The sequence below is a fragment of the Colletotrichum godetiae genome, assembly GCF_030913485.1.
Source record: "Colletotrichum godetiae strain CBS 193.32 chromosome Unknown BDP55scaffold_68, whole genome shotgun sequence".
Classification (NCBI taxonomy): Eukaryota; Fungi; Ascomycota; class Sordariomycetes; order Glomerellales; family Glomerellaceae; genus Colletotrichum; species Colletotrichum godetiae.
This window is the reverse complement of record NW_026851316.1, coordinates 137,993-152,324: the sequence shown is the minus strand read 5'-3', so window position 1 is coordinate 152,324 and position 14,332 is coordinate 137,993. Positions and strand designations below refer to the sequence as shown.

At 53.5% G+C, this 14,332-nt stretch overlaps 4 protein-coding genes across 4 annotated transcripts; 2 read left to right on the top strand and 2 right to left on the bottom strand.

Moving 5' to 3' along the window:
* The first annotated feature begins 52 nt into the window (after positions 1–52).
* On the top strand, positions 53–2,278 carry BDP55DRAFT_681482 (VHS domain-containing protein). Its single transcript, XM_060576195.1, has 3 exons — positions 53–906; positions 965–1,640; positions 1,695–2,278. Exons 1-3 carry the CDS (start codon positions 361–363, stop codon positions 2,243–2,245), a joined length of 1,773 nt encoding a protein of 590 aa, XP_060423616.1. The 5' UTR covers positions 53–360; the 3' UTR covers positions 2,246–2,278.
* Positions 2,279–3,341: 1,063 nt separating this feature from the next.
* BDP55DRAFT_681479 (SMAD/FHA domain-containing protein) lies at positions 3,342–4,786 on the top strand. The gene has a single exon (XM_060576194.1). It carries the CDS (start codon positions 3,581–3,583, stop codon positions 4,634–4,636), a length of 1,056 nt encoding a protein of 351 aa, XP_060423615.1. The 5' UTR covers positions 3,342–3,580; the 3' UTR covers positions 4,637–4,786.
* A 267-nt stretch (positions 4,787–5,053) lies between these two features.
* BDP55DRAFT_637504 (uncharacterized protein) lies at positions 5,054–10,020 on the bottom strand (the record flags this gene model as incomplete). Its single annotated transcript, XM_060572992.1, has 4 exons — positions 5,054–7,145; positions 7,329–8,745; positions 8,826–9,825; positions 10,018–10,020. 4 exons carry the CDS (start codon positions 10,018–10,020, stop codon positions 5,054–5,056), a joined length of 4,512 nt encoding a protein of 1,503 aa, XP_060423614.1.
* A 3,388-nt stretch (positions 10,021–13,408) lies between these two features.
* On the bottom strand, positions 13,409–14,185 carry BDP55DRAFT_564401 (putative necrosis-inducing factor-domain-containing protein; the record flags this gene model as incomplete). Its single annotated transcript, XM_060570332.1, has 1 exon — positions 13,409–14,185. The coding sequence occupies one exon, from the start codon at positions 14,183–14,185 to the stop codon at positions 13,409–13,411; it is 777 nt and encodes a 258-aa protein (XP_060423613.1).
* Between the last annotated feature and the right edge of the window lie 147 nt (positions 14,186–14,332).

Genomic DNA, 14,332 nt, shown 5'->3' with positions numbered 1-14,332 from the left:
AGAAGTGTGGAAAGCCGCCCACAGGTCAAGCACAGGCCACCCTTTGGTGGCTCCTCCTCCCGCGCCGCCTGTCACTCAGCAGCCCCTCGTCACTCGGCCACAGATGCCATCGGTACCTATCACAGGGTTCATGAGGGATGCCTGCGCCGACCTAATTCAATCTGTCCAATTCGCAGGCGCTCGCTCGGCCAGCTATTAATTCTTTAAACGGTCAGTCCACCCACCCTCGGATGCGCTTCGCACCTTGAGAAATTTGGACGAACGACAAGATCCCCTCCCCCCCAGCCAGGTCGCCAAGATAGAGCTCCCTTACCTCCCCGCCCGAGGCTGCCCACGACCGTAACAACCGCAACGAAGACGATGGAGGCCGCATCAGCCAGAGCTGCGGCCCGAGACCGCTGGGGCGAAATGGGCGCTCCCACGCCGTCCCAGCTCCAGCGCTTCATCCAGGCCGCCTGCAGTCCCGAGAATTACGAGCCGAACCTCGCTCTGAACCTCGAGATTTCCGACCTGATCAATTCCAAGAAGGGTTCCGCCCCACGCGAGGCCGCTGTCGCCATCGTCAGCTACATCAATCATCGCAACCCCAACGTGGCCCTCCTCGCGATCAACCTGCTCGACATCTGCGTTAAGAACTGCGGCTATCCCTTTCACTTGCAGATTAGCACAAAGGAGTTTCTCAATGAGCTCGTCAGAAGGTTCCCCGAGCGACCCCCGATACGGGCGACGAGGGTCCAGATGAAGATCCTCGAGGCGATTGAGGAGTGGAGAAGTACGATATGCGAAACGAGCAGGTACAAGGAGGACTTGGGCTTCATTCGGGATATGCATCGTCTTCTGAGCTACAAGGGATACACTTTCCCCGAAGTCAGACGGGATGACGCCGCCGTGCTCAACCCTAGCGATGTGAGGCGATCCTTATCAAAACGTTGGCAGCGTTCCGGAGCTATACTGACGTGCATAGAACTTGAAATCTGCCGAGGAAATGGAAGAAGAGGAACGCGAGGCGCAATCTGCCAAGCTCCAGGAGCTCATTCGACGAGGTACACCCGAGGACCTCCAGGAGGCAAACCGTCTTATGAAGATCATGGCCGGCTACGATACTCGATCCAAGACCGATTACCGCGCCAAGGCCGCTCAGGAGGTTGCCAAGATCCAGGCCAAGGCTAGGCTGCTCGAAGAGAGACTCGAGGCTTTCCAGCAGGGCGACACGATGCAGGATGGAGATGTGTTTTCTGAGCTTGCTGCTGCTCTGTCTAGCGCGCAACCCAAGATCCAGAAGATGTGCGAAGAGGAGTCGGATGACCACGAGGCTGTCGCGAAATTGCTGGAGATTAATGACAGCATACATCGGACGGTGGAGCGGTACAAGCTCATGAAGAAGGGTGATCTTGAAGCCGCCAAGAAGGTGGCTAGTGGTGCGCCGCTGCCGTCGACCTCAGGTCCTTCCAAGAGTGCGGCGCAAGAGCTTTCTCTGATCGACTTTGATGGCGAACCCGAGACAACAAATGGCTCATCATCAAGTCAGCCGGCCTCGCAGCCAGCAGGCATTGAGAATGATCTTCTTGGTCTCTCCATGGACGATTCAGCAAGCTACGGCCAAGGGGGTGCTTTGACTCTGGGATTCGGAGCAAACTCGAGTATGTTGAACCAGAGTTTTCGTTGTTGACGCACCCACATACTGACCAAACTAGATATCCCAGGACCGGCGCTACTCTCTTCCGTTACAGAAAACAACAGTGCAAAGGGAACCATGAGCAACGCTGCAACACCCCAGCCACCATCCTTTTCGCAGTTTGCTTCTTTCACCTCTCCTTCAGCATCCCAATCTGGCACACCCCAGCCGTCTGGTATGTCTGCCTTCAAGCCACCCCAGCAGCAGGCTACAACCTCAAACGACCCCTTTGCCGCCCTCGGATCCCCCATCTTCTCTTCCAAGCCTGCTACCCCAGCCCCAGCTCCTGCCATAGCTCCCGTGCCAGCAGCGCCAGCTGCAAACGATGATGACGAATGGGCATTTTCATCAGCCCTCCCTCCTGAGCCCAAGGAGCACAAGGCCACCGTCAGTGACTCGACTGTCAAGATTGAGATGATTGCAGGAAGAACAGGGGAGTGGAATGCAATCAACCTGAGTTTCGCGTTCTCGAACAACTCTACGCAGCCCATCACGGAGCTCCACTATCAGCTCGCCGCCACAAAAGTCAGTCTTGCGCGTCTCTTTTTCTCCAATAGATCATCTTGCTAACACTTCACCAGGGTTACGAACTTGGTCTCAGACCCCAGACTGGGCGCGAGTTGGCTCCTAAGCAGAGCAGAGGCGTGACCCAGTTCGTAGAAGTATGGCATGCTGGGGACAAGAGCCGCAAGGTGCACTCCATCAAGTTGCGGTGGAGGATTTCTTACAAGGTTGGAGGGGAACCGAAGAACGAAATGGGTGAGATTACCGAGTTCAGCCTCGCATGATGATTCCGGGAGGAGTATGGAGAAGGAGAGTAGAAAAGGAGCGTCTTGAAGTGTTGGAAGAAGAGGCAGCGCAACTAGCGCTACGCAAAAGAGGTATAGAATCAGGGTATCTAACAATCTGATGAGCCATCAACCAGTAAATCCGTCTAGTAATTTTCTTCGTGGTGATGTAAGTCCCTCTCGCTTCTCTGATTGTCCCCACGTGCTCAAGTCCGGATGAAATAGCAATGGTCCAATGATTCCAGAATGAGGCAGTCAGTCCCTACCAAAGCCCCTACCTTCCTTCCCATCACAAGGAATCGAAATCAGGCACCATCAGAACGAGGTGACCGCCCTCCCTACCCTTTATCTATTACATCCCGTGCGGTTGTTCTCGTTGACAGTTGGGCGAGTGGTTCCAAAGTAGCGGCGTGAGAGCGCGGCAGTGAAACCGAATTTACAGACCCTCTTGTTCGCTACTCGGTGGAGGCAGCCCTGTGCGACCTTTGAGGCCTCAAATGGCCGGGTTTAGCACGCGAAGGGGCTAGTCCCGAATCGTTTTGTGATTTTGAGTGTTGATCTAGATTGATTTTTGTGGTTTTTGGAGGGATTCGAAGAGGTTGTGGTGATGGTGATTTATTTGGTGTTGTTGAGGCAGGTGGACGGTTTTTACTCTGATGTGAGGGCGGAAGCCGTGATGTTTTTTTTTCCTGTATTCGTGGTGGTGTTCATGTGGTGAATGCGTGGACGACGGCGGTGGTTGAGGATGGCCGGGCGGGATGAAGACGGGGTCGGAGTGGGGCCGTGTTGAACGGGGCACTACGGCGTGTGGGGGCCAGGTTTACCCTTAGCCGCTAAAATGCACGTCCGTCGCGGGATGACCTCAGAGCTCCCGGTGAAATTCCTACCTTCTCCATTGCGACTTGGATACAACATTGTCGACATTGCGAATTCAGAACAGTCACTGGCACTCCCGAGCTGCCCATTGCTTCCGCTCGAATTATCAGTCTGCGAGAGAGTCTCATTGCGCAGTGGAAACAGGAGCTTGAGCCTAACCACCGCTCCCGTAGTCAGCAATTGTGTAGGAGATTCCCACCTCCAAACCTCGCCTGGTCCCAAGTCAAAATCACACGAAAGGATGGGTTCCGACGAGGAGAACCGTGGCCAGCGATCACGACGCAGCCGCCACGACGACCAAGACGACGACGAAAGGCCGCGCCGAGAACGAGACACCGCAGATCGCGACAGCCACCGCCGCAGACGCAGCAAAGACCGGAGCGACAACCGTGACCGCGACCGCGACCGCGATCGCGGCTCAGACAGACCACCGCGCAAAGAACGACGAAGATCCCGATCCCGAGACAGACGCGAGACCTCCCGCCGCTCGCGCTCACCAGACCCCTCCACGCGGAAACGTTCCCGCTCACGAGGAGACCGCGACCGCAGCGATCGCGACAGACACAGGCGAAGGCGATCCCCCCACGCCGACGACAATGACCGCAGTAGCAGGGACAAAGACTCCCGTCGCCGCCGGCACCGCGACCGCAGTTCAGCCTCCGACTCGGAAGACGACGCCAACTCCAACTCCAAATCCACAAAACGCAAACGCCTAACCGCACCCACAAGCCCCATCCGCCGCACCGGGCCCCTCCCAGACCAAGACGCCTCCTTCGCCGTCTCCAAAGGCGAAGAACCCGAAAAGCCAAAAGAGAAACCAAACCTCCGCACAACAGGCCTCCTCGCAGCAGCCTCAAACTCAATCCAGCAAGCCGACGGCACCTCCATTGCGCTGAAATACCACGAACCCGCCGAGGCGCGCAAACCGCCCGTCCGCGACCAGTGGAAGCTCTTCGTCTTCAAGGGAGCCGACGTCGTCGACACGGTGGACCTGAACCTCCGCAGCTGCTGGCTGATGGGTCGCGAAGCAGCCGTGGTGGATTTCGCGGCCGAGCACCCGAGTATTAGCAAGCAGCACGCCGTGATCCAGTTCCGGCACGTGGAGAAGAGGAATGAGTTTGGGGACCGGATTGGGAAGGTGAAGCCGTACCTGATTGATCTCGAGAGCGCCAACGGGACGGTGCTAAATGGGGACAAGGTTGCCGAGAGTCGGTATTATGAGTTGAGGGATAAGGATATGATTAAGTTGGGGCATAGTACGAGGGAGTACGTTCTCATGCTGGCGCCGAAGGACTAGATACCAGAAACTGGAGATTTGCTGTGGCCGTGGGACAGCTTGCGACACTTGTGAGGTTGCGGGTCTTGGACACTGTAGAAGTATCGTTTGTCGTCAATAGAGACGAAGACCACCAATTTACAGTCACATGAAGAGATTAATCATGCGGTTGCTATAATTCGCTTTTGATCATACTCTCCTTATCAATCTCCGTGAAACAAAAAAATTATTGGCCTTGAAGGCCGCTTTAGAAGGATACAATAACTCAAACACCTTTCATTCTGTATCAACGCCAGCCTCTTGCCTCCCACAAACATTACTTTTGTCGCAAGCCTTGAAGTAAGACATGATTCAAACAAAAGACCACCGACCCAGCAATTGCATCCTCCATCATCGACGCCCCCTATAGTGTGGCTTGGTGTCCGAGTGTGATCCCTCCTAAGGCATACGCAGTCCCAGCCCTATGGGACTTGACTCTGGAGGAGACTCCAGGTCGGCCTCGCCAGTTCTGACCCGCTGTGAAAGCTCCACAGCTTCTTCATACCTCCGCTGGAGTCGATCATGTTCTGCCTGAACGCGCCGTCGTTCCGCCTCTTCCACGTTGACCGGAATATCGCCAAATGAGATGAGCCTACCATCTGTAGTTCTGATACCTCCGGACCCGGATCTAGACATTGGTTCGCTGCCGCCAGGGAGAGTCCGCGGGCTCATTGTGGGGCTTTCCCGTATGAAGCTGGGAACACGACCGACAGGCAGTCGACGAGGCATATTGCTACCTCCAAAGAGCGCCTCGTCGATGGGACCCCCTCTTTGCCTAATCGCCCACATGTCGTAAGAAACCCGGTCCATCTCTATCGGGGAAAGGCGCGGTGAGGGCTCCGTCTCCACCATGGACGGTGCTCGTCGATGAGGGAGACTTGACCTGACGCTCCCGCTGTTGCTGCTCAAAGGCGTGCCTGCTGAGCCAGTCGCTGTCGCATACCGAGGGTTTGAGCTTGGGTTTCTAGACATTGGCTGCGATGAATACCCATTTGGCGGCGGAGGGTTCATAGGACTTCCCGACCGATAGTTGTCTCGATATGAGCTAGGTGGGACGGGCCGCAACGGAGGCGGATATCCCACATTCTCGGCGGGAAAAACGTTCAGACTTGGGCGACCGAGACATGGATCCGACTGGGAAAGAACATCATCGTAAGACTCATCCTGGTATGTGTACGGTGGCTGGGAGGTTGACTGCCGATCAAGGGGGTGCTGTCGTAGACTATTCTGTTGATTTGTAACAACCGACAATCCGGAGGGAAATTGTGGTGGGTAAGCCGGACCCGGACTGGAGTTTGCTGTTCTCACGTCTTCTGGGTATGTGTATGGGAGTTCTTCCGACGATCTCGGAGCGGACGAGATCGACGAGCCGCTGGAGGAGACCTTCCCCTGAACAGATTTCTCGTGACGCTTATTCCCGCCGGCTGCTTTCCCAAGTCGCTTGAAGAAACTTTGAAAGGACGGTTTCGAAGTGGGTTCTTGACCTTGCGACTGGCGAGACGGTTCAGTCGGTTGAGACGCATTGCCAGAACCAGTTGACTTTGGAAATTGGTTTTCCTTCAACCTGAGGGCGGCGGAAGGCGTGTGGCTGTTCACAGTCTGGAGGCTATAGACGGACCGATCGTCGTAAGCAGCTGTCCTGTCGATTGTCGCGGCCCGTGAAGGTGGAGAAGCGAATGTAGGAAAGGAGGGCGTCTCCTCCTCGACCGCGGTTCCTGACACGGCCTTGGCGTAACTTGAAGCTCCGAGCATCGAGATTGGCCTTACAGATGTACCGGCACTGGAGCTTCTGCCCTTGTCGTGTATATGGCCACCGCCACGAGGTGGCGGTGGTGACCCCTTTTTGATGTGAAGGAGTTCGGCTTCAGCTTCGCTTCTTGCGGAAACCTTGGAGTGACTGGGTGATCTGCCTCCTCTGGAAGATTGAGGCGGGGTGATGAGGCCTCTTGCAGACTCCCGGCTAATGCTCACACGAGGATCGTTTATCGTTGCGGCAGTCTCTCTCCATGCCCCTCCACGATCATGATAACGCCTCAGTGACCTTTTCTTTACCGACCGGTGTTTGGTCACAACAGTCCACGGAACATCGGTCGTGTCCTCATATGGACCTTCTTCAATGTCGGGCGGGTATGGAGTTATGGTTCGATCCTCGGACCCCTGGTACTCGACTGAAGACGCCTGTTCATCCGCATAAGGCACATAAGGCATGTGGAAGTGAACCGGGTTATCCATTGGCCGCGGCAATATGTATTCTTGCTCCAACTGGAGCGAGTAGACCCCTGGTGATTGAGGGAGCACAGCGGCACCAGAGGCGTCTGTGGAATGTGACGATAGGCTGTTCATGCGCTCAAAGACAGAATTATGAGCAGCCTCATTTCCGTCGATGATTCGGGTAGATACAGTCCTCTGTAAGTCGTTGAGGTCTGCGGGTACCTTCGCAAGTCGTTCTTCCAAGTCTCTTCGAGCAGCGACAAGGTCCACGGGTCCGGTTCTATTCCTCAACGTTAATACTCTTCACTGAACTTTTCGTAGAGTAGTATCGAACGAAGTGAAATTGACGATGACAACGAGATAGCAAACAGATTGGATATCCGGATATACAGCCGTAGCATTTTGAGAGGATATCATTGCATGACAGGGGCTGCGACGGGGCTTTTAGATATTTTCCACTTACTGCGAACTGGGTTGCTCTGTAGCCTGATGAGTCGGACGGTCGACAGTATGGCGGTCAACAAGATCCTTCAGCCTTCTGCCGTGCCGAATATATTGTCTGTAGTCTTCAGGAAGACCAGTGGCAGGCTCATCGTTCATCCTGGTATAGGCCTCGTCGAACGACGCGCAGAAGACGCGGATGGCCCGTTCCAGCCAGAACTGCAGCTGCCCCTCCTTGGCAAGATGTTCAATAAAGAATGCTTGAACAATACTGTGCACACGGAGTGTATCTAAAGGCTCCGGAGCCGCGTCGTGACCGCTCTGTGAGCTTGAGGAAGAGACGTCATCGCTCTCGTTTCGTTCAATGAGGGCAAAACTTATCAAAGTAACGAAAGTTTGTGTCAAACTCCTTCTGCCCTTGGATGTTTCCGTTTTTACAGGTGTCCGCTTGTCCAAAGCTCGTAAACCAAGAGCCAGTAGCTCAACTGGTATAAATTGGCTGAAGAAGGAGAGGATGTAGATCAGATTCAACGCAGCGTGGTTACCACGGGTCTGCAACTGATCTCGAATCGCCATGTATGCAGGAAGCTCGCCAACTTTCGGCGAATCCCTAAAGGTCTTGAGATACTTTGCAAGCGGTTCCCGTGTGGTATTCATATTCACAGCAGCGGCATGAATCATCAGAGGGAGGCGACCCATCAGCTGTACCAATTCATGAGCCCGCCTGAGATCATCAGTGTTATACGGCTGTTTCTTTCCCATCTCTTCGAGCAACAACTCCTGTGCGTCTTGAATTGGCGGCAAAGGCAACTTCATCATGCTAGGGTTGTCAAGAAGATGAGACCCAGGATCGCACCGATCGGTCGAAGTGTAGATGAGACTGCTGTTTGGCCGGTCGGGTATGTATCGGAGAATGGCTTTGTCGTTGACGCGAATACCATCAAATACTAGCAGCCAATCGCTAGACTCGTTGAACCACCTTCTGACGATATCGACCATGTTGTGTGGGTTTAACAAGTCATTCTTATATCCTTGAGCAGCCATGCCCTTGATAGCCTGGGTCTTCGCGATGCGCCAGAACCCGTCTTCCATGTCTTGCAACGTGGTAGACCTGATCCAGTACACGCCCCCAGAATATTGGTCCTTGTGATTGAAGTAATACTCTCGAGCAAGATGCGTCTTCCCGACACCAGGAATGCCATGTATCAAAACCGCAGACGTCCCTTCTGAACGCCTCTTCGGGTCTTTCAACAGCTTGTGAAGATCTACGAGGTAGTCCTCTCGCCCTTTGAAAAACGAGTTGGGTCGGAATCGGTCAGGATGAACATGATGAGGACCGGAGTTCAAGATTTGGGGGGCAGAGTCAGAAACAGAAGCACATCGAGTGCTCGCCGTGTCAACAGGTGATGATTGTTGAGCTGCTGGAAGATGTCTATAGTCTAGATGCACATGTCAGAATGAAGATTCAGGATTGACCATCCATTTTCGGCATGGTAATTCCGAGAGAAGGGAATAATACCTGAAATGACAGTCTCTGAAGGACTGTTATACTCGCGAGTGATCTCGGCTGCTTCAGATTGTGCTCTAGCCTTCCTGTCGTCCAGTTCAATGTCCCAACGGGTTCGAATGACTGGCGGGGCTTCTTCTGCCCACGTCCTAATGGCGGTTGAAACGTTTCTGTATCCTGGAGCGCTGCTACTGTTGAACTTGCACATTCCGGAATGAGGGGCCTCGATGCCGTAGTAAACAACGCCTGGCAGTTGCGGACTGGCCGAACTCGCATCCACTACCGTCATCATCGTTCCTTTGATGTCGGTCTTGTGATTTTCATGGGCCATGTGGATCTTGAAACGCTGGTAAAAGTCGAGGAAGTGGCTATTGATGTTTTGCAGAGTCTCGTTGTCCTTCTTCAAGGTTTTGAGGAGGACCGACTCGCTCTCGAACATTTTTTTGGGTGCAATGGCGTCTGCTATGTTTTGCAAAACGACACCCCATGTTGCCATGCCAGATCCAGTGTGTGGCGTGCCCAGGAAAATGATTCCGAAGGTGGAAACGAAGATAGACCTGGCGTCCTCTTGGTTCTTGTCTCTTAGGTCGTTGGAGTACATGAGGGCACGCTTGACAAGAATGCCACCCAGGCTGTGTGCGACGAAGATGATGGGGTTCTTGTCTGTGTGTTCGCTCTTGCGATAGAGGGCGAGGTTCGTAACCAGGGTCTGAGCATGTTGGTAGATGAAGTTGTCACTTGCACTTGCACTTGCATGGCTTTTACTGGTTGTATAGACGTCTGCGTTGTAGCCATAGACCAAGATATTGGCACGGGTCTTTCCCAGGGATTGCGGCAGTAGATCTGTGGGCCAGAAGACACCATCTTCATGTTGAGACGAAGGTGAAGGTGAGGTCCATGTGCTTTTGGGGTGCCCGTTTAGACCATGGACCAGGACGATATCGACGGAGGCGTCAGGATGAGTGAAGACAGCAGTGATTTCGTAGCGTGCAACTTGCTTATTGATGGACCCCTGTGGCAGTCAGTATCACGAACGTGTATTCATTTTGAAATTTGTCGGCAACAACAAGAAAGGAAGAGACATGACAGGCGAGAGAAGCAGAAGGTAAGGGAGAAGGTAAAGGGGGGGTGACAAGGATGCTGACGAGCATAGCGGCGGGCCGTTCCGTAATACAAACAGGAGGGGAATGAGATAAAAGCTTACCATACTTGCATGCTCGAGTCCGAGTCAGCAGCAGGGGGGGCTCTCTAGCGATTGCTTATTTTCTTCCTTCCCACTAATGCAGCTTGGTGTTCTACAATTTACTGAGGCTCGCAGGCTTCGTTGACTTTGCGGCTCAAAGTAGAGTCAAGGTTGGAGGTGGAGGGGCCGTCTTTATAGTGGAAACCCTCCGCCGCCTGAACGTAGAAATCTAAAGCTGAAAGCCAAGATGAGGCGGATAAATGTTGCGCGTCGAGTTGGCCAAGTAGGTACCGTCCAGTGCCTCGTTCTCAAGTCCTCGGCAGGCGCAGCGCCATAAGTAGGCTGCGAGAGTTAAATAACGTAGAAGGCAGATAGGCCGGAGATGTCCTGGTGATGGAGTGTAGCACGCCGGGCGAGTTGGTCACACTGGAGCCGCGGTTAAGCCCGGTGGAGAAAAGAAGGGAAGAGATATCACGAGCCACGGCGGAGACGGAGAGAATCCAAGTGATGATCAAAGACAGGAAAGAAGAGACATGGTCCAGCTTGAAGACTCAAGGGGTACTCCGTAGGCTTGAACAGAAGGATGTTCCGTTGAAGGGGTGTTCAGTTGGGACCATTGCGTTGTGATGGATAACGGAACACCTGTTGTGAAGTGCCCCCTGCCAGGATGATTTCGGGAGGTCAAATTAACCCCAGAATGCAACAGGGAAGGCAGTTTGGGCAGTTTGGGGGAAGGATTCGAAGATCCATTGGTGCCCTGGCCTTGCTAGTTTGATACTATAGTCACGTCACGGCACATCATCTGCAGGTGCGAGATGGCCGGGGTCCTCCACTATCGATGCAACGACGCCTCACCCGCCTTCCGACTTTGAAGGCACACGCACAAGTCCACGACATCCCAAGGAAGAGATGGAGAAGAAGGAAGAGGAAGAGGAAGAGGACGATAATGGAGGGCGGCAACGACGCCGCTAGACACTTGCCGTTTTGAAACATACAAACGGCGCCACCGATTTCGTCTCTCTTGCTCTTTCGCTCTGCTCCTTTCGTTCTGTGTCTCTGACATGCCTGTTTCTATCCATCTCCATCCTTCCCGCAGCCCGCAGCCCGCAGCAAAGCGAGAGACATTCGCTCGCCTCTGTGCTGTTTCTGTCATGTCGTCCAGAAGCTCTCGTGAGAGTGATGGCTCAACTTCCAGATTTGCTGCATGGCAATTGTCGCGATCAGCCAGGCGCTTGGTCCAGGCCGCGTACAACAACAACAAGCAACACGACGAGTATGCGCCCGAAAAGACAGTGGAGTGTACTGCGAAGTCGACGGCGCCGCCGCCCTGTCACTTTCGTATCGATTTCGGTGAAGGCCCAGGCGCAGGCGACGAAAGAGAGTGGCAACGTAAGCGGCAACGACTGTCGTGATAAAATGTTGACTCACCCTGCTTCGCTGAAGCTGAGCCGCTGAGCCACTGAGCGGTCCACCACCCAAGAGCGAATGAGGAGACATGGAGTCCTATTTGGGGCGAAGAATCAATTGCCCTTGCTCTATGGCGATGCGCGAATGTGCTGCACACACCAGGCTGGTCTGATGACTCAAAGAGAAGAGGCCATATCGAAACAACTCTCAAGCTCAAGCACCCACAATATCGTTGAGATAAGGTACGTATAACCAGCCTAACGCAAGCCACTGTTTTGTCTCTCTGTCTCGATCCCGCCACTACAAGATATGCATCATGCAGCGCCGATATGGCCGCTTGTGTTCTTAGTCTCTGCTCTTAGCACAGCACGGCCCGGGCATCTTGGCACATGTAACTTGCTCTAAAGCGGGTGAACCTCGAAAAAGGATCGGTGGTGGGTTCCTGTGACACAACGCGACGCCTTCTATTATCTGACACTTTTTGACATCCTGACGACAATACAACATTGAAATTTTGGTTTCCCGACTCTCAATAGACCTCACACGACTTTTTGCTCCGTCAGATACGACTCTCGAGCAACACGGACATGGCCGCATCACCTCTCATGGTACCCAACGCCATCCGATGATACGGTGAAGAATCGGACAGCTGACCTGCGACAAGTGGACCTCCCTCCGATTATCGTGAGTCCGTGACGCCGTCTTGACTCAGGACGGCGCCTACGATCTCTCAACGGCTGCCATCGGAACCGGTTCACAACGCCAACACTTAACTACTGCCTTGGTCAAAAGGGACAACTACGGAAACTGAGACTTTTAGACCGCTCCTTTCGGCTTCATTACGAAATGCAAGCGCCTGGTTTCCGTGTTCCCGTTGCAGCCCTTCCAGACGAAGCCCTGTGGTATGTCGCTATTTCCGGGCTGGGCGTACAGGTAGCCACTAATTCTTCAACATTGCAACCCAGAACACGGCTTGTTTTGGTCGGGGCAACGGAAGTAAAATTCATATTTGTGGGAATCATGGCAAGGGTGACGTTTTGATGTCGATCCCCTCCTCATCGCGCCATTTATCCCAGCGGTTTGACTTACACCGAATATTGAGTATCACAGAGTTTCCTTGCCTCATAGCTGAAGTTCCTTCTCTTTCATCCGAAACCACTATGAGACGAACATGTTTGTCAAGTGGCTGGCACTCTGGCATTCACTTCGGATCAGAGTTTAGCCTCGCTTGAGTCTGCCTATCAGAGCACATAAACACGCTGTCTTTCAGATATTTCGAGGTCACTATCCACCGTATGAACCCTGTCAATGTATCACGATTCTTAAAATGAGTCAAGGATGCAACATTCTGCGGTCCTCGATAGCTCCTGAAGTATGGGCGTGAACGCCTTTAACAAATCAAGGTTTGATGTTGCGTCTGCTAGGTTGCACAGAGCTTTGTGAAGACGACGGCGACGTTCCTGAAAAGCAAGTCTCCTAATTATGAATCTCTTTCCCATAAACAGTATGGGAGTGTCCTTGAGTCACGTTACAGTCACGACGCCAGAAAGTCTTCTTCGTAAGCGCACAAGTGTGAGTTGTGCACGATCCCAACAGTCCGGATAAGCCATCAAGGTTTTGGTACGGGCTCTCGTGCTACAGACGACTCGGAAAGTAAATTGAGGCAACATGACACGAAACTCTGAATTGGCGAGATCGCTAAAGCAGCGGTTAGCATAACATCTTTTCCTATTCTTTACACGATTCGCTAAATCACTTCAACAACTCCACAAATCAAGTCCAAGAGGTAGGCAAGGGAGACATGTGCTATCACATGAATTGGTTGTATCTGTTACTCGCGGCAAAATAGACTTGAAGCGAGGCCTTGACTTACATCGACGGTGAAGTTCTCGCTGAACTTTTTAGCAACATGACGCCTTACACGAAGTCCGTGATACGCCAAAAGCTTGGACCATTTCTCTTGCAACTTACCAACCAAGTACCAACAGCCACACATCTACAACTCTCAGTTCACAATATTCCAAAACAACAACAACCAGAAAACCAAAACCCCAATAATCACACCCGTACTCACAATGCCACCCTTCCCAGCACCCGAATTCGCAGGCACAGGCGGCGCCCAAAAGTAGCCCGCCTCAGCCTGCTCACTGGCACCGTAAATAGCCCACTGCACATCGACATGGTTCTGCCGATTCGCCCAGCAATACATCATCCCGCTCGCGCCAACCTGGCCTGCGACATCGTAATCCCGCACCGCGGTGCGAACCACCTCCGCGACGTCCACGCCGCCGACATACCACCCCGTCATGATGCGCGGTAACGCGTCCGCGTAGGGGGGTTTGATGCCAAAGGTGCAGGTGCCGTGGGAGCGGATGCCGAGGATGGTGGTATTGTCGACAAAGCCCTTTGCGTACCAGACGTAGCGCTCTTTTGCCGCGTCGTCGGCGAGGTCGAGGCAATCTTGGGTTAGGGGGGATGTGGCGCGGGTTATGCCTGTGAAGGAGGAGGCGCCGCAGACTTCGTCTTCGTAGAGGCGGTTGCCGCGGTAGAAGGTTGGGCTGCTTGGCGGGACCCAGACGAGGTCGTTTTTGTCTGGTGTTTGGAGGGTGGAGATGTTGCTGGGGAGGGTGCCGGAGGGGGATGGGGCTGGGTGAGGTGGAATGTGGTAGGTTATGTTTGTGCTGTTTGTGTAGTTTAGGAAGTTGGGGATGAATACTGTGAGGGCCGGTGTTATGTTGGCGAGGGTGAGGAGGATGATGGGGAGGGATGTTAGCTTGGTCATCTTTCGTGTGGAAGTTTACCTGGACTTTGGTAGAAGTCGTGATGTTGATTTCGGAGGGTGAGAGATGGATGAACTGTGCTCGTTAGTCGAGGTTGGCGTTGAGGTATACTTACAGGTTTTGATGGTGGAGAATAGTGTCGATGTCTA